General features: G+C 32.7%; 1 protein-coding gene across 1 annotated transcript; it reads left to right on the forward strand.

Moving 5' to 3' along the window:
- On the forward strand, positions 1–20,699 carry LOC130636505 (SCL-interrupting locus protein homolog). Its single transcript, XM_057446246.1, has 22 exons — positions 1–568; positions 1,823–1,867; positions 2,211–2,264; positions 2,618–2,724; positions 2,929–2,994; positions 3,894–3,961; positions 4,418–4,495; positions 4,718–4,832; positions 9,335–9,467; positions 13,183–13,266; positions 13,492–13,578; positions 14,131–14,215; positions 14,296–14,361; positions 14,740–14,849; positions 15,882–15,999; positions 16,077–16,952; positions 17,506–17,640; positions 17,712–17,941; positions 18,307–18,566; positions 18,673–18,797; positions 19,292–19,461; positions 19,844–20,699. The coding sequence occupies exons 1-22, from the start codon at positions 486–488 to the stop codon at positions 20,319–20,321; spliced, it is 3,573 nt and encodes a 1,190-aa protein (XP_057302229.1). The 5' UTR covers positions 1–485; the 3' UTR covers positions 20,322–20,699.
- Positions 20,700–20,707: the final 8 nt, after the last annotated feature.

The following is a 20,707-nucleotide window of genomic DNA, read 5'->3' on the forward strand; positions in this document are numbered from 1 at the left end:
ATGATACCTGCTATATTGCTTTATTACCAATAGCAAATCATTTCAATGTCCTCAATGTGATTGCAAAGATATAAATAGATTAGAATTACATTCAACACAAAAGAAAAATGATCTCCAGAATTGTGTTTCAGAGAGAGCTCGTAATATTAACAATGGCAAGCAATAGAAAATTAAAGAAAGCATTTTCACTGTGTAAAAAAAATTAAATCACGTAGTTGAAGTAAGATTACGTAGATATAGGATCGCACATGCAGTTATATTAATGTACGCATTTTATCCCGTGGGTACTATTTTCTTCATTAAATGTATGATCACAATAAGTGACAGAAAATATAAAACTTATCACATAACCCGCACCACAATATAACCCGTACCAACGGTGGAAGTTGTAAAAATCAACTTAAAATCTCTACACTTTTTCTTTGATTTCTCCAGTAACCATTTATTAACACATTGGTATTTGTAACAACTTTTTAGAGAGAATAATGAATAATATTGGTGGACCTGTACCATTTTCAATAAACATGCCTGATAAAGTTTTGTCTTCTCATGGCTACAATGAAACAAGGTAGGATTTTTTTTTAATATATGACTACGTGAAGAAGAAATAGTATTTGCAACGTCATTGATTGCAATGGTTGCTTTAGTCAGATTTTACTCTGTAGGTGTATAGAGTGTAAATATAAATTTTAAATATTTAGTCAATTTTTTGGTTATATACTAAAATCTACTACATAACCTAAAAATGAATCTTTGAATAACCTAAAATATCGACTTCTATTATCTTCTAAAACTGTTTGTGGTAACATCCATTTTTATTTCAAATAAACAAATATTGAGCATGTGTTAATCTTGCAAATTTGAAATGAACATCCTCTCATTCAAAAAGTAACCCTATTATTAGAAACTCTCCATTTCCTCCTAAAATTTTGGCAAAATATTCTTAAGCATGGAGTAATTTTTATGTGTTTCCAAGGTTATCATAAGAAAATAGCACACAAGCAATAAAATGCTCGCCCAAGGTTACAATAATTTGGAGCAACCTTAATAAATTATTACAAAATCTTTTTATCTCTTTTTTATCTCTTTTGATTATTTTTTACTGCAAATAATAAGAAAGATAACATTGATTTCCATGTGAAATGAATTGATATTGCTCGGCCAGACAAACTCTATGTGGAATTGGGGGAGCAATAATGGCTTATCTAGTTTTTCATTTCTCAGAATTGGGTGAGTCCTTGCATGAGCAAGAGTCATCACTCTCCCCTTATTGATAGGCCTGTTTTTCAGTCTTTTCTCCTAAAATTGGACCCCCAATTCTTCTAAATTCTTTTTAAGAAGCTTTAATTCTGTGCCCACCCTGCGCTAATGAGTAGAGGCTATCGCATAGTGTCAAGAAAAAAGTCGTAGTGTCAGTGAAATACTAGAACAAAAATGCGGCAATATTTTTTTCAAAACAAAAAATACATATCAACCAAAATCAAGTAGTTGTGGTACTATCTAGTTTTATAGACTGAGTAGGTTGTTGCACATGACAAAGCTTGTTTATGTCATCCAAACTTATAAGTACTGATGGTAAGTTAAATAATCAAATGATGGTAATAATCGAATTAAACACAGTGTGCTATAAATATACTATATGCAAAAAACGTTTTTTTTATTTCAGCTAATCAGACAAAACTCATTTTATGTTGTGTACAGATAAATTTAAGATATATTTAAAACGCTAGTCAGTAGCCAGTGGATAAATTCACTTGCTACTGCAGTTACCATTTTGCGGAGAGACAGATGTAGGCTATTATTATTGAGATTTCATTTTTAGATCTCCACAAAGATTAGATTTTCCATCAACAAGAGCTATATTATGGTATGTGAGAAAATATTTTATTTAGTAATTTGTTTTGAATTTTGTGAACCATGACCATTAAATGTGCTGAATAAACATGAGCCAATCATTTCGCTTTCAGTTGCTAGTGCAAAATTTAATTTCAGCTCTTGTTTATATTTATCATTTTACAAAGAAAATACTTTTCGTTTTTTTAAATAACTGTTTTGTAGGTTGGTTTAGTTATTTGGTTTAAACCTGTGTTGTAACTTTTTAAATTTTCAGCCTGTTTTTGACCTAAATCTCAACGTCATCCCTTTGCCAATTATTTTTATTTGTTTGTTTCCCGAATTGAGTATCTACAGGTGTTAAATTGTATTTTTAGGAACCGTAGTTCGTTAGGAAATCCATCTAGCATTATGTTTATCAAGAACGAAAAGTAAATATATACTTTATATTTCATATTTTTTTGTAGTTTTTTTGGAGGGGTGAGGGGGGGGGGGGAGAAGGGGTAGGAATAAACTGTTAGCAGCAGAACATACATACGCAAAATAATATAACAATTTTCCTTGAGCTCTTTTAATAAAATAATGTATTGAAATTTTAGCTTGATCCAAGAACAAAAACTTAATTGGTCATTCTGTTAATTTTTTTTGCGTTTTTATTTTTTCTTCTATTCTAAAATTGATAGCAGGTAAAAATTTTGTTGTCTGTTCAGCATTGGTCATAAATATATTTCTAACAAAATTACCAAAGGTGAATCATCTATACATAAGTAATATTTCTTTTAAGGTTAAAACTTATAATTAACGAGAGAACATTGTATCTTGCATACAAACAACTTCAAGTGCAGAACAAAAGCTTCAATGGTTTTTTTATTGGTGATTTAGAATTTAATGGTAAGTGTTTAGGCAGAAATAAATCAATTTAATAGTTTGTGATGAACATGTAACGTTTGGCCTGTACTTTTTTAGAGTAATATTTCAGCGCATGCATTTTTAAAACTGAACACACCCAACAGCCAAATAAAAAAATAAAAAATACCAATGGTCAAGTTTTTAATACTAACCATGTCTTTCTACAGACTACTTATTTTCTTATAGACGATGAAGGGATTTGTGTAAGAATTGACAGATTTGATCCTGGTAGAGATGGACAAATCAAAACAGGTGTGTATTTTGTATTATTATAATGTATACAAGCCAAATGGCCCATGGAAAAGTCCTTATGTTCAATTATTTCCACCCTCTTTTAAGTTTGGCCTCGAAATTTGACTTATTTGGCCTCAAAATTATTTAGCACAATTGGCTTCATTAGCATGGATAAATTCACAGTTTTGCCCGTCCTTTATTTACGTCTTGCTACTGTGGTTACTATTTTGTGTGATAGACAGACATATACAGGTATTATTGGACCTAGTGTTTTTCCTTAAATTGTGACAAAAAAAATGATGAAGAGTAATGATGTAGTAGGCTTTTAAGAAACAAAATTTGTGCACAAACAAATTTATCAACTCACTGCATGTGTTCTAAGAAAGTTAATAATGTCATGGCAAAATTGCTGTTGTTGGCAAATCACTGACAATTATTTTCTTTTATACCATATCATGTTTATGTTAAGTTTCACAAACATGGCTTATGTTATTAGCTTATGTTGGGGAGGGTTAATCCACCCCTCTCTGCAAGATATTTGATACCCAAAAAGCCTAATATAAATAGGGTAAGTTGTTCTTTAAATTTGTGCCTGATGGAAACTTTGACAAAATTTATGAAATTGTTTACAAGTGACATTTTTCCTCAGGAAGAATAACAAGATTTATATATTTGGCAAATAATTATAGATGTTTGTGTTATTTGCTTAGCAAACTTTTTTTAAATTTAATATTTGTAAATTGTTTTCCACCCTATAAAATTTAGCAGATACAGAATCTATGTTCTAATGTTTGCTGCATCTCTGTCTGTAAGCCAAAATAGAACCTGGGAGTAGCACAGTCAAATTTTTGTGGGTTTTAAACAGGCTAACGGCTAGTGATTTAAAATAATTAATGTTTTTTTTTTTCATTGTTTAGGCACTGATGTTCAAAACATTAGAATTCCTACAGCAATGATCCCTGGAGATTTTTGTATTCCTGTTTTGGTATTTCTTGTTTATATTTATCTTTTTCAACATGATGTGTCAGGCTATTTCAGAAGAGGTGTGCGATAGCACACACACACGCAAATTAATTAAGATATGCTATTGATGGCACATACAAGTTGTTGGCATATATAGCACACCTGTAACACTTGACATGTGCTTGTTGCTGCCCATGCGCCAGAATCCTCCTGAAAGGCCTGATGTATAAGCTACCAGATTCTTCTTAAAAAACATAAATGCTTAATCATTGATATTGTTACATAAAGTTAAAAAATAACAATGAGAATAATTCAGCTACTTCAAAGTAAAGGAACACATGGGCTTCTCCTGTCACACACAGCATAATATTGTAAGAGAAAAAGGGAACACCAAGTCAAGAGATATGCTAAATTGAGCTTTAAGGGTCAAATGATTTTCTTATTGTTTAAAGAAGTTTGATCTCGTTTTTTTATGCAGTTACAGCATGGAGTGGCTTTTGTTGATCATCATACAAGTGAGACACACTCTGTTTCCGAATTTGTTAAAACGTTACAGGTATATGTTGTTATAGTTTTATATTTCACTTTAATAGGGAACAAAAGAAATTAAAACAAACCACTACATTCTTTCTGTAATCTTCTGCAAGATGCATGCAATCACATGTATGTCTGCTGTTGTTGCTGTTGTTTATCTTTTGTTGTTTTGAATTTGAGCTTGGTCTTATAAACAAATAATTTAATGTATCGATAAAATATCTAGATTATTTCTTTTTTGTAGGTATTAAAAAGTTGGTGCTCAAGGAAAGATAAATTGAATGTAAGCAATTTTCTCTCTATGAAGATAAAATGTTGCTTCCAAAAAGAAGATGACGATATTCTTGCGTTTGTAACAAGTATGTGAATTTAATTTTGTTACGGTTGTTGTGTGTTTATTTTAATGGCACATGTATTGTGTATGGCATGTGTACCGTCATCACACCTCGTTATTTTTACATGAGCAGTGTGCAAACACGTGCATGTAAATAAAATTTACGAAAAGCTAACATTGTTATACTTACACCATTTGGGAGCCAAAATAGATTATGGTTATTGTCAGGATTTGTACAAACGTTAGTGTAAGATTAATGACAAGGCTTCTGAGTATGGAAACCATTTTAAAGTTAACCTTGAATTGTATTTTGAATTAAGGTGTGAGTAAGGGAAAGAAGTGTTCTGTATTAAAAATCGTAAAACTAAAATTGAGAGGTGGTCAATGCATCGGCATATTTATATTCCTTTCATCACAAAAAGCGTCATAACTTGAGTTAGGTTTACATTTACACCCTAATTCAAAAAAGCACTTGAGATGTATCATTCCTTTACAAAAAAAAGTCACCCTCCTCCTCAAAGCTTTTATTGTTTTGTAAATGGAGTTTATAATGTATAGTATACTCTCTTGGAAAATGAAGTCTGTAAAAAGGGTTTTATAGATTTTTTTAAAAGTTCATTATTTTCTGTATAATTCATTCGTCGCCATAGTAACAAATGTATTTTAACACTTTCTGTATGATGCGCACATGTCCACTTACTTTCGCACTTTGATCATAATGAAACAACATGGGTAAGATAACAAATAATATGAAGAAAGGACAAAGCCGTGGTATAAGTAAAAAAAAAGATGATAGACGAAATGGCTGATTGTGGGTAAGTAACTTTTCTGTTTTTTTTTAAAAAAGAAAATATGTATTTATGTAACACCAAATTTATGAACTTATTCAATAAATTCTTTTAGTTATGACGGTGTTTGTTTTGCCAATAATTTGGTGGAGTCGATTTCATCAAGGAAGAAAAGAGGAAAAGCAAACAAGCAAATCAGATATTTTTACTACTGTTTATGGACGAGAAGTTTGTTCAAAAAAGAAATCGACCCAAATGATTCTTATTATGGTTACCCTAATAGCGTGTTAGCATATATTGGAGAAATTGCGCCTGGTGATGTAGTTGGTGAGATTCAGGAAAATGCATACGATGTTACAATGGAAGAATTTTGTCATAGTCTGAATATACCGTTATTACAAACTTCGTAAAATTTATGTAAAATATGTATAATAATTAATGTTAGTTAAAAAATACTATCAATTTTGTTGGTTAGGATGAAAACCTTGAGGTTGATATTGTACACCCTCATTCTTCTTGAATGCATCTTGCCGTTTCACTTCACTGTACTTTCGTTTTCTTCGCTTTGTCTTGTTCTCTTCACAAACTGAACTGTCACCACTTTCAACACGTTCCTTGTCAATTTGATGCCACTAAGTCACCGATGATGCGTGAGGTTGTATTCCTGCGTCTTGAAACGGACAAATGTTCCAAAGTACTCCATTGCATTTTGATTCGTAACGTTCTTAGAAGCTTCTAAAAATGTTTCACTGGCCAACCTGTCGAAAATAGGTGTAACAGATTTTACAATTGCGGGTGTTAAGGGTGTTTTTATGGGTCGATATGTTTTTGAGGCAGTGGCCAAATCTCGTTGATAGCTGCACTAACTCTTCTCCCCTTTGGGACAATTTTCGTGCTGGGATTTCTCTGTAGTACTTGAATAATGTTTCAAAATATCCCAGGTTTCGTTTTTTTGGGGTCACCCTTATTGTTTTGTTTTGTGCGACCATAAAAATTTTGAATAGAGTCAATTCTTGATACCTTCTTAATATCTTTTCCATCCTCCAACTTTTTACCCTTCATGTCCTTACTAAATTCCTCAAATTAGTTCCCATTCTTTTAGTAACGTGATTGACGCATTCTTCCTTGTCAACAAAAAACAAAGCACCATATGGCCGCTCGTTGTCAACATTTGAGTAGGCACTGCTGTCTCCATCTCCTATGAATGGATTATACCTGATGCTGTAGTTATCAACCGAGCAACAGTAAAGTTCGAGCACCCCGTCCGATTCCATTTTCTGAAAAAAAAAATACATTTGTTTTTTAGTCAGGAAGAATTAATAAAAACTTGCCCACGCACCACTTCTTAACTTTTTTACATGACAACTACAAAAGCGACGAAGTTCAAAGTTTGTTTTTAACACACCTGAGGACTTGCAAAATGATTTTTGAAGCATTTGGGTTCGTGATCAATAAACCAATCCAAATAAACAATATTTTGAATCAGTCCATTTTGCCTCTTCTCTGACATAGCGGTGCATTGCTTGCAATGTCTTGATTTTAATGCAACATCCAAAACTTGCTAAGAACAATTGGAAATAGCTGATACAACACCATTATTAGCAGTCCAGCCATGACTACACCAAGTACCATCAAAATCTTTTGGGATATCAATGATATTTCCAGTACTCCCATACCCCTTCTGAACTATATCTCTTGCCCTCTCTGCTGCCATTTTAAAATTTTTTTGTCTCAATTCGAAAGCTATTTTTTCCCAGTATTGTACATGTTGGCTGTATGAAGTCTTATTAATCGGCGTTGCAAGCCCAAGCACGCCAGTGATTTTTTGTAATCCACAACGTCCTTTACCAGTAACACGACTACCAAGAACGTTTCTGTTATTTATGTCAAAAATTTTCCTAGATTTTGCAATACTAAAAAAATCCTCTTCCGCGTGACATTGTTTATGCAGGTAACAACAAACTTAGTTCCTAGACCCGCTCTAAAGTTTTCTCCTTCTGAAAATTTTACTGTAGCATGACAAACTTTACACACGCAAACATTTTTTACACATTCAGCCAAAAATCTTGTAGGAATTATCCAATTGCACGGCGATTCCTCAATATCTTCGTCATCGTCAGAGTATAAATTATCCTCGCTGCCACTTGAATATTCAACATCTCTGATTTTTTTTCTACTTGTGCAGGCTGTGGTTAAATTTTTTTTCTCAGGTTTCCTGCATCTTCTTTTGTCTGGCGAAGTGATGTTAGTTTGTCTTTTTCTTTTTTTCGAAGGAGCAAAAGCTTTATGACGATAAGTTGACATTTTAAAACGGTTGTAGGACAAAACTTGTTTTCTTTTCGTTTATCGTCAATAAAATGAAGTTTCAAGAGAAAGACGAAAGAAATAATGCTTCAAAAGAAAGAATGATAAAATGCTGGCAAAGGTTGTAATGGGATTTGTTGGAGGAAAATAAAGAAAATCAGACTAAAAATAAAGACTGATTTTTATAATCTTTTGTGACGGTAATTATTTTATCATAAAAGTTCGCTCGTCTGCAAGTGAGTAAAAATTATTCTCAAGACAATGAATTTACGAACATTCAAAAATGTGTTTTTGTGAGTATAATAAATTGTGCGCTATGAATGTAAAGTAGGTTTTTTGGAATAAAGACATTCTTTCATATTGTTTTATAATTTTTTTCTTTTCTATCAAAAAGCTCATATTCTATACGAAGGTGCAAAAACAAATTTTGGAAAAAAAATGACATTTTTCCCCTCACTCACACCTTAACATGATAAAAAAGAAAAGCCTTTATTTAATAGCTATGTTTTCAATTGTGGCTGTACAGTGTATTTACTTTGCAAATGGAATTTATAGTAATGTTAAAGGGAACCCAAGGTATAAAACCATGTTGGACTTATATTATAGAGCTTAAAAAGTTGGTTAACAAGTCTTTTAAATTTTTTAAAAAGCTCTTTTCGTCCTCAAGATATTCACATTCAAAAATTTTCAGATTTAAATGTGCTGCATAAATTATGATGTCATAGCAAATTTTGACATTTTCTGTCATCAGTAATTTTAGACCTGTTAAAGAACGTGCATTCAAAATTTATAAATGCATGTATATTATAAGGGTGAATCGATTAACATAAACTTTTTTGTCAAAATGAAAATTGCTTTCTCGTCCTAGTCCTCTTAATTTTTTGCTGACAACCCTATAACTTGGGATCTGCATGTTGATTTGCAATCAAATTTTGTGAGTAAACATATACAAGCTTACCAAGAAAATTTTATTGCAAACCAAGTTGCAGATCTTGAGTTATTGGATCATTAGAAAATATTCTAGAGGCTTGGATTGAACAAACGTCTGTCTGTCATGCAAAATGGTACATTTCAGTGTCAAGTAATACCACAAAAATAAATACAACTGAAAGCTGTAATATGAGCAGAATTTTTAAACAAAGATTTCTGCACGAAACAGTGGTAAAAATACAGATGGTGATTTTCTACTCATAAGTTGCAGAGAAAAGTTTTGTCAGCATTGTATTTTCCTAATTGAAATAACTCAAAAACCAAAAAGAAAAATAAAGGTTGATGTCCTACCCATGTTTTAAATAATTGAAAATAAATAACTTGCACTAAAATTAGAAGAACAATTAACATTAAAGAATCTATTATTGACTCAAGCATGGTCACAACATTGGTTGTGTGTAGAAAAAGCACCCAAGTTGAATCTTTGGGATTTTTTATCATATAGGTGGATGTGTTGTTATGGCAGAAGATTTTAAATTACAGCCTATCAATACAATTCCAATTATTCAAACTGCACTTGCAAGAAATCTTGCAAGCCTATCTTCTTTAAATGAAGTCCAGTCACAAGTCAAAACAGGGTGAGTTTAAGTCTATTTAAAATTTTATTTAATTTGAATCAAATTTTAAGTCTGTCCATCTTGTTTTGATGACATTTTGTAATTTAACATTATGCAGACCACATTGTAAATTTATCAGAATTGGAAATTTAATTTTCAGGAAAATATATTGCTGGATGATATTAGATCATCATCATCATCATCATCATCATCATCATCATCATCATCATCATCATCATCATCATCATCATCATCATCATCATCATCATCATCATCATCATCATCATCATCATCATCATCATCATCATCATCATCATCATCATCATCATCATCATCATCATCATCATCATCATCATCATCATCATCATCATCATCATCATCATCATCATCATCATCATCATCATCATCATCATCATCATCATCATCATCATCATCATCATCATCATCATCATCATCATCATCATCATCATCATCATCATCATCATCATCATCATCATCATCATCATCATCATCATCATCATCATCATCATCATCATCATCATCATCATCATCATCATCATCATCATCATCATCATCATCATCATCATCATCATCATCATCATCATCATCATCATCATCATCATCATCATCATCATCATCATCATCATCATCATCATCATCATCATCATCATCATCATCATCATCTTAACGTCCGTTTTCCATGCTAGCATGGGTTGGACGGGGTATATTAATGACCCTCTTCCAATCTGATCTAGTCTGTGTTAGATCTAAACTTAACTTCCTCTGTATCAAGTCTGTCCTTATAACCTCCTGCCTAGTCTTTCTCGGTCTGCCTCTGGGCTTTGCCCCAGGAACTATCAAGTCTCTACACTTTCTTACCCAATTATCCTCCTCCATTCTTTCCAAGTGCCCCAGCCAATTCAATCTTCTTATCTGGATAACATCTTTAATTCTACGGAGACTTAGCCTGCTTCTTAGCTCATCTGAACTCTTTCTGTCTCTCAGACTGGCGTTACACATCCACCTAACCATTCTCATATCATTCCTTTCTAAACGGTCAAGATCTTCCTGCTTCACTGCCCATGTCGCACTACCGTACAACATAACACTTCTTACACAGGCCTCATACAACCTACCTTTTACCTCAATTGACAGGACTCTGCTAGTCAACAAAGGAAGTAACTCTCTGACCTTTTTCCAAGCAGAACCTATCTTGCAAGTAACACTTCTTCCAACACCCCCTTCACTGCCCAACATATCACCTAAGTAACAGAAGTTCTCAACTATCTCTAACGAGCCACTGTTGTACATCATTAAAGCTGAAAATACTTCATTCTCTATAATCTCACCTTTGCAACGCTTGCGTACAAACTGAATGTCAGCTCTTAACCTTCCACTAATACTACTGCACTTCTTATGTACCCAATGCTTGCAAGTCTGACAAAAAATTGAGCTACTACCAACCCCTTTCCTGCAAACTCCACAAGGCCACTTTCCAACTACAAGGTCACACTTGGCTGCAATGCTACTAATCATGACTTTAGACTTTGCTGTGTTTACCTTTAGCCCTTTCTCTTCTAGTCCTTTCTTCCACTTCTCAAACTTTTTAACTAATTCTTCCATCGACTCTGCTATGAGATCCAAATCATCTGCATACAATAACTCCCATTGGCAACCTGTTCTGAACTCCATCGACAGCGCTTCTAAGACTAGAACAAACAACAAAGGACTAAGTACAGAACCCTGATGTACACCAACATTTATACTAAATTCATCACTAAGTGAATCGTTAATCCTGACACGACTTCTAGCATTGCTGTACATGACTGTACTATTGTAACTAGCCACTCATCCACACCTAATTTTCTCATAGCCCACCAAATAACTTTACATGGCACTCTATCAAAAGCTTTCTCTAAATCTACAAAGGCAAAATAGAGATTCTTTCTCTTTCCTAAATACTTTTCCTGAAGCTGTCTGAGTAAGAATATGGCACCTGTAGTGCCACGCCCTGGAACAAAACCGAATTGCATCTTATCTATATCAATCCTTTCTCTAAGTAACTTATCAATCACTCTTTCAATAACTTTCATTACTTGATCAACCAACTTCAAACCTCTATAGTTACCCCTTTCTAATGCATCACCCTTGCCCTTGAAACAATTCACTATTACACTCGACTACCACTCACTCGGAATAGCACCATCCTTTATAATCTGGTTAGCAAGACTTGTAATGAGCTCAACTCCAATATATCCAGATGCTTTTACCATCTCTGCAACAGTACCTGATACTCCTGCAGCCTTGCCAATCTTCAATTTCCTAATAGCCTCCACTACCCATTCTGTCTTGATCTGCATAGCTGGCCCTTCTACAACATCATCATCAGACAAATTATCCTCATCCCAATCAAACTCAGTGTTAAGCAACCTCTGATAATAATTCTTCCAAGCTACCCTTTTCTCCTCCTTTGTGCTAGCCAAAACACCTTCATCATTACGTATACATTTCTCACCTACAACATCTTGATTAGTCTTCTTCATTTGCTTTGCTATCTTGAATACCTCATTGCGTTGGTCTACCATTCTTAACACATCTGCAAATCTGTTTCTCTCTGCTTCTGATTTTGCCTTAAACACTGCTGTACGAGCACAATGCTTTAAATATTTTTACTACCACCTGACTTCCACTCTTTCCAAAGTTTCCTCTTTTCCTTTATACACTGGTCAACCTCATTATTCCACCACCAGGTCTGTCTATGTCTAGCTGGTCCTTTCGTCCACCCACAGGTATCATCAGAAGCTTCTAGAAGACAATTCTTCAAAGTAGTCCAAGTACTTTCAACATTGTCACTATCACATAGACCATTGTGGGCTAACTGCTGAACTTTAGCACTAAATTGTCTTGCTACAATCTCTTCCTTCAGATTTCAGACTTTTCGACGGGGCCTGTACTTTCCCTTGGCTTCTTTAACACTCTTCAAGATAATATCACAAACCAGCAACCTATGCTGGGAAACACACTCTTCCCCCGATATAACTTTCACGTCCTTTACCATTTTCTTGTCTGACTTTCTAACCAGGAAGTAATCTATCTGTGTCTTACAACCACCTGACTCATATGTTATCAGCCTACTCTGTCTCTTACTAAATGATGTGTTGCAAACCACCATGTCCGTTGCCATTCCAAACTCAAGCAATCTCTCCCTTTCCTTATTTCTGCTCCCAAATCCATAGCCTCCATGCACACCTCTATAACCTTCAGATGACTTCCCAACATGACCATTAAAGTCGCCGCCCACCATGACAAGTTCAGTGTCTCCAAACTTTGATGTGACTGCTATTAACTCATCATAAAACTTATCTTTATCTTCCTCACCGAGTCCACACTGTGGAGCATAAACTGACAGAAAAGTGACAATCCTATTACCTATCAAAAACTTTATAACTATAATACGACTATTAACACGCATAACATCTATTACTTTTTCTACCCACTTCTCTGCAACGAATATGCCAACTCCTCCATATCCATCACTATTACCTTGCCCTCCTACTTTCCACAAATCTCACTGAAGCTCCTCTCCACCTGACTTCCTGAACACAACACATATCAACAGATCTACGTTCTAACATTTCAACTACTTAGATGAGTGGGGAAACTACTTAGATGAGTGGGGAAAGTCTCTGGCGGCATATTTATTATAGGGTTTGACTGATGTATTATATTTTTCTAGTTTTATTACTATGGATCAAACAAGGAAGCTTCTTCTTCTTATTGAAACTGACCCAAAAGCCTACACACTACCCCTAGTTGGAATGTAAGATATCTTGATTTAAATGTTAAAGAATACAATTTATCAAACAGAACAATAGTTCCGTAGATGTTAAATTATAAAGAGAACTGGGCACACTGAAATTTTTACTTGAGTTAGAATTGTTAGTGTACTTGTGGTAATTATAATGTTGAAGAATGTTTGGTTTATGTCAACAGCAGACCAACTTATTACACCTTTTTAATTTTCCCATATGTATTTCTTGCACAGTTGGATCAGTGGTATAGATGCAGTAGAATCAGTAGAAACATGGGCGGCTTGTGTTCGCTTTGTACGCAGTGAAAATATTCTTGAAAGGTAAGTGAGCTTTAATAATATTTCAATCAAGAAGCAATAATTAAAAAAATATTAAGAAAACTGATTGTAATTGATAAAATCGGTTATGTGATTGGTGATGCAATGATCAGTGATTTTTGCAGTTAATTTTTTTTTGAAAAATATTGTATAAGGTCTTGATAAGGGTTGCTATGGTTGTTTAATTATCTTTTAAAAAAAAATTGGAGTGTTTTCATATTTTTATAAAAGGTTACGAAAACATGTCAACCAAGCATCTGTCCGAAATTTGTAAAAAAAATGATGTCTACACTTTGTTTAATTCTTGTGAAGGACACAAATGGGTGGCGAGTCTGCTTAATGTAGGAGGAATTTTTAAAATATAAATCAAGCAGTTATGCTACTGGCACAGATTTTATAGCTTAAATAGCATGACTCTTGTTGACAACAGTATATGGAATTGTCTTTGGTGCATATATATGCAATACAAATGGTTTTTCAGACTTTATGTTTTAAGGCTATACACGGAATTGTTAGAACATATAGATCATATATTAACTGTGAAATATTTTTTAGAGTATTTGCTCCACCTAATTGCTATCTTTTGGTTGCGTATATCAGCACATCTCCTAATCCAGTATTTTTTGAATTTTCATTAAACGTAGGTATCAGGAATTCTGAATATAATAAGTTTGTCAAAAAATTTATTTGGTTTATTGTGAGTTATACTTTTTTATGTAGAATGGTAGAGAGGAAGGTCATAAATTCAGGTTTGTTTCATGTTGCGAAGGAATCCAGTTAAGCACAGTACGTAATACTTCTAAACTATTAAAAACTATGGTACTTGTTACTGATGCATTTAACCCTAATTTCCGTGAACTTCACTCCCCCTTTTTTTACACTCTTCAAATTCTGATGCAATCGTTTAAGTGCAACCTATAAATTAGTAATATGACATTAAAACAATAAAAAACAATAAATCATTAAAAACATGGATAATAAAGTTTTTTAAAAAAGTGCTACAGAAACCCTGTCACTGGAACTTGATTCACAACAATAAATCCATGTAAAAATTATTATCTTCAGGCACAATCTGTTTTTAAAGTGTAAGATTGCTAGTAATTGACGTTCCAGTATGCAAATGATGTAACAAAATGATGCATATTTTCTTCCTTGCTTTTCCAGGTGAAAAATACATTGGATAGTGCTGAATGCGCCTTTGAGTTAGTTGAACCCAATTCCGGTCTGTTAGCAAGAAATTTTGATCACGCATTATCAGCCAACAACATGACCAGGTATGTTCCTTAAAAAACATCATTTTTAGGTCAGAATATCAGAACATAATCCAGAAATCTAAACTAGTGGATGTAAATCCTAAATGGGAATTTTATCAAGGTAGTTTAAGGTATTAATAAAATCTTATTCCATCACAACTTGTATTGTTTGGGTTATGAGTCCCATATTTTCAAGTAAATGTAGTTAACTTCTCCAATGAGTTGAGAAATTCAGGATAAATATGGGCTCAGATAGGATAAGTTTGTAATCATATTGCTTAGCTGCTTTGTGGTATTTTTGTCTTGGAGAATTGTACATGTACATGTGAGAATCTTAAATCTCTTCAATGACAAAAAAGGGAGAAAAAATTTTCCTAGGAAAAAAATAATTTGCAAAAAAAAAAAAAAAAATTTGTGTCTTCTTTCAATTTAGGCATAATCAAGAATGTTCTCCTAAAATGAAAAATACCTCACACCAAAAACGTGTTAATTTCATATGAAAGAGCTTGAAAGTTGCCTATGAATCTTTTTTATTTTTTTGAAAAATGTATTAGTTTCCAAGATACTCAACCTAAAATTTTAGCTAATTATGTGAAATTGTGGCATCCTAAGTTAGATGTTGAAAAACAATTGCTGGTATGAATTATAATCAGGACAACTATGTATTAGTCTTAAGGTAAATATATTCAGAATATTAAACTAGATAAGTGAAAATATTATTCACATTACTACATACATTGATAAAAATACAGCACCTGATTTATATCAAAAAATATGTATAGATAATGTCATGTATAGCAAAAAAAAAAGTAAAAGTAAAAAATCTTGGGTACTGATACAAATATTTTCAAAACGTACCAATTTTCAGGCAACTTTTCTTGCTCTTCCATATAAAACCATATGCTTGCTTTTGTGTGGAAGGTAAAATAAAAGCTAGACCCTTTAAAACCATTTTATTGTTTATGTGAACCCCAACTAAACAATTATTTTTTTATTTTTTTGCTGTACTTATTTTTTATTTTGTATGAGTGTAAAAAATAATAACCTCTTTAGTAAATCTGTTCATGATGCTTCTGGCTCTAGTGATACTGACCAACGTAGTAATGAAGGTTTGGATGATTCGTTGCCGCACAATTTTCCCTCCCCTTCTCCTCACCCTTCTTCAGTACAGGTAAACCGTAGATTATTCATTCACTAACTACTTGCAGTTGTATGCATTTATATGTTATTATTTTTGTTTTTATCAAGGCTTTTCAAGCAACACCTTCAGTTCCAGACCTTTCGCTCTGTGATTCCTTTGTTGTGGAAAATGTAAATAAAAAATTTGAGGAAGACGTAGATGTTGTCTCAAGACAACCAGTTTCTAAGTCTACTAAACAAAAAAATGTGGCTCCTCGTCAAACTAAAGCGAGTATTGCTAGAATGGAACTAAATAAACAATCAATCAAAGTTGATGAGAATCAAAAACAGTCCAAAAATCGACTGGCTATTAATTTCAAGAAGAATGTGAAAAAAGATGTGAAAACTATGATTGCGAATACAGAAAAAGAAATAGTTCAAAGCATCGACACAGTGAAAAAGAATTATGTCGTAGATCATGAAGACTCAACACCAAGGCTACCTGTTCAAATAAGATCACATTTTTCTAATATAAATAGCATACCAAACTTTGACATGCAAGATAATTTACAAAAGGAATTTTTTAATAAAGATGGAATGAATGTATCAAGTAATCAGTCTTACCATCCAGAGAATTATTCTGATATTAACGATGATCAAAGTTTTATAATTGACGGTAAAAAGGATGATGGTGTCATTATGGCGGAAGAAGTACACACTGTTGAAGACATCATGAGAGAATCTGCTCTTAAAAGGACCTTATCCAGTCCTTGTGAAGAGGAAATGACTGTATCACCTGTTCTTTCTTCATTGAACGCACAAAAAGAAAGCTTGTCACATGCTTCTGAGGTAAACAAAAATTTTTGTTCAAAACAAAAAAAAGAAAATTTGCAAAATCTAAATAATCCAGCACCCACACTGGCTATTAGTGACGAAAGTTCGAAAACAGATTTGTACAACTTGGTACTGGCACAACAAGAGCAGCTAACAAACCTACAGACACAGGTATTTTTTATAGAATCTGTCTGCATCAAAGGCAACACTTTGAACTGAAAATTCTTTTTCTATTCCTTTTATTAATAGTATTGATTTTATAAGACACTTGTTTTTGGTAATTCAAAATTCATTGACAAACTAGTTTTAAGCTGATTAAAAAAAAATCCAGGAGCTCACTCATCACTACTTACAGCTACAATGAGCATTATAACAGTGATCATTATAACATAGACTAGTCATTGGCCCATAGATAAATCTGCAGGTTCGCTTCTCCTTTATATACCACATTTTTCGTGTTTCCTTTCCTACTGTGGTACTATTTTGCTCGGAAGAAAACAGACAACGACTATTATTATCGAGACTAGACGGTGGCCCGTGGATAAATCCATGGGTTTGTCTGTCCTTTACATACCGCATTTTGTGTGTCTTGCTACTTTAGATTTTGCACAGAGACAGACAGAATACGGCTATTATTATAGAGATATTGTTTGTAACAAGTTCAGAATAATCTTTGGCTATTTTAAAAATATGGTTGATTGCTTTCATACTTTTTTACATTAAGCTTCAATTATTTATGAATCACCAAAAAGTAAATAAAGAATCTTCAGAAAAAGCTGTGAACGCAGAAGAGATAAAAAAAGATGTCCTAAACATACAAGAACAGCAACAACAGCAGTTAAACCATTTGCAGCAACAAGTAAGCAGAACTAAAATTCTATTTCCTGTTTGTAATAACAGTGAATTTTAAGTTAGTAATTTTACTTTAAGCTTGAGTTATTTTTGCACCAACCATCACCCATGCTAACAACTGACACCTCAACACAGTGTAGTATTGCTGAAAACACACTTTCTGCATCAATTGGTGTGAATACTGGAGAAAGTTTGTTGATGACTGGTAATGATGCAACATCTAGTGTTGTAACCAATTTTAACAATAGTGGTGAATTGAAATATGTTGGTGACAAAAAGAAATGTTTGTGTTGCCAGCATTGCCACAGGTAAAATATTTTTTGTTCTTCAAATCTCTTCTATTGATACGCAAAGTTTGTCTCTAACTGAAAATACCAAACCAGACTGTCCATAGGAGATTTTCTTTTCTGCCTAAAGAATACGCAAATTCAAGAAAATAAGTCTTTTTACAGCTATTAAAACATTACGTCTTGTGAAGTTTAGGGATATACAAGTTAAGGATATGCGATCAAACTCAATATTGTAGAAGTAAATTAATTATCATAGAAAATATTTTCCAAGATGGCACTCGTTTCTCTATCTCAGGCCTCACCTTGGTTTGCGACAGTAAACCCATGTTGGCTTAAGGGTTGTGGTGAAGTCATCATCAAAGTTTTGATTATTTTTCCCATAGAAAGAAAAGAAAAGAATCATTTAAATCTAAGGAAACTCCTGGAAACACTGCTAAGAATTTTCATACACCAAGTTTATCTGAACTTGTTTCTGAAGATATTGATGGGTCAATGTTTAATGACACTGCCAGCTCAATTCAAACCATTGCATCATCGTTAAAAGGTGTTGACATTCCCGTGTTTGATGACAGTCAAGAGGAATGTGTTTCACCAGAGAAAACAAAAGTATTAAAAAGCAAATGGGAGACAAGTCCTATGTTAGGTAATAACTATACACAAACTATAGTTAAATAGATATTTTAAATAGATTTGTTAATACTGCAATTTCGATTTCTGCTTTCAGTGCAAGTTTTTTTGTGTCCATTTAGGTGAAAGTGCAAGTATGGTAGCAGAGGAAGAAAGAAATATGCCTTCGGAAGTTTCAAATGAAGCACAAGTAATGATAAATGAAAGCGATATGCCTGACACACAAGAATTTTACTCACAAATGATGGTACAGATTAATAATATTCTTAAAATTTGTTGTCTATTCGTTATGAAATAGTATATTGTTTGTATATTCTGTTTTGCAGTTTTACAATAAGGCATCTATTAAAGTATTAAAGACCTTAAAATATGTTCAACTTCATGCTTATTACTTCAGTTAGAAAGTACACTTGTAAGGTCAGACCTACAGACAATCTTGCTTATTAACTGCCTGTAAAATGAAAATAAATTAAAATTCATACAAAAAATGTTGCCAACAATTAAGCAGAATGGACGCTTCGTTGGGTTACTATTTTTTTATTTTTTTATTTTCGAAACTTGTCAATTACTATTTTTTTATTTTCGAAACTTTTTTTGTCAATTGCTTGTCATTAATGCTATTTTATGAAAACTATTTTAAATAAATACCTAAATGTATTATAAAAAAATTAGGTGGTTGTTATTTATACACGTCTGGTGACCATTATAACTAACTACATTCCATTATTATTACAACCCTAGGAACAAGTTCAAAAGATGATGGCTGCTCAAAATATTGTTAATGCAAGTAAGTCAAGAGAAATCTTAACTCCCCCTAACAAAGAAGTTATAACTGAAGAACAACAGATAAATCATGTACGGAACACGACTGTAAAGCAGTTGCAACAAATCATACAACAGCCTAACCTAAGGTGTGTAAAATAGTGTTTGATTGTTTGGTTATTTTGATTGTTGTGTGTATAGGAGGTGCTATTTTTTTTTGTGTGTGTTAAAAATAAATTAGGGCAAAGAATCTTAAGCCTTACAGTTTAGAAAATTTTTTTGTAAAGCATTTTTTGTTTTTGTTTTGTTTTTGATATTTTATATCCTCTTCTATTAAGACTTGAGATTTCAATAAGTAAAGAAATAATTTTAAAGCTATCAATCTTGTTTTTTCGCACACAATTTAAGTCTTAAAATTGCTATATGAATGTTCGAATTGTGTCCACAATATCATTGCTCAGTGAAATTTTTACAAATAAAATTTGTTTTAGCTTTATTATTTTTCTGATAATTTTATACTCAAATGTTTAGCCCACCTATCGATGAACATCCCTGGTCATTATCTAAAAGTGTGGTTCCAGCATACCCCAGAATCAATTATATGTCAATGTCAGTAGATGAAACGTACAATGAAGATATGTTTGCCAATATTGACGAGATAGCATCGAAATATGTCTCAAATGTTTTTAAGGAAAAAAATGTGGTGAAGAACAAAACTGTTAAATTTGGCAATGTGTACGAATGGCAGACATTGGCCACTGCAGGCAGCATGACTAGTTTTAATATATCATGCAATATGTCAATTGCATCAAAGAAATATCTACAAAAATATGATCTAGTTGAATATAAAACAAATAGTACAAAACAACCTCTGGAAGATGTTAATGGAAGGTTTGTTGAAAAGAAGATTTCTAAAAACATAACTCGAACAGAACATAAAACAAAATTAGAAGATAAAGAAAACATTTTAGATTTTAATAAAATTCGTAGTTTGCCTAAATTACTGTGAAAAGTTTGTATATAATCTTTTTTTCCTTTTTGTGTTTATGTTAACCTAACAAAAACCTCATACTTTATATTTTGAAATTAGCTTTGATGTATGTCACATGTTGTGATGTATGAAAGACGAGTGTGTAATTGAGTGCTTAAAGATGTCTCCTATCTTCCTGAATTTTTTTGTCTGTATAGTATCTTTTTTGTTTGTTTGTTTGTTTGTTTGTTTCTTGTGAGATATAACTTAAAATAGGATTGTAAATATTTGAACTTAAAATGAATGAACTTGTGTGTTTTTTGACAAAAAATGTTATGAAATTTTGAAAAAGAAAATTTTTGATAGTATGTGTAGAAAAACGTCTGGTTATTTTTTGTAAATATATCAGATCCCATAGTTTCACA

The sequence above is a fragment of the Hydractinia symbiolongicarpus genome, chromosome 3, assembly GCF_029227915.1.
Source record: "Hydractinia symbiolongicarpus strain clone_291-10 chromosome 3, HSymV2.1, whole genome shotgun sequence".
NCBI classification, from domain to species: domain Eukaryota; kingdom Metazoa; phylum Cnidaria; class Hydrozoa; order Anthoathecata; family Hydractiniidae; genus Hydractinia; species Hydractinia symbiolongicarpus.

Coding starts and splice junctions, on each gene's coding strand:
- LOC130636505 (XM_057446246.1), top strand. CDS start 486: ATGAATAATATTGGTGGACCTGTACCATTTTCAATAAACATGCCTGAT. Junction 3,962..4,417: donor ATTTTTGTATTCCTGTTTTG/GTATTTCTTGTT, acceptor TTTTTTATGCAG/TTACAGCATGGAGTGGCTTT. Junction 4,496..4,717: donor AATTTGTTAAAACGTTACAG/GTATATGTTGTT, acceptor TCTTTTTTGTAG/GTATTAAAAAGTTGGTGCTC.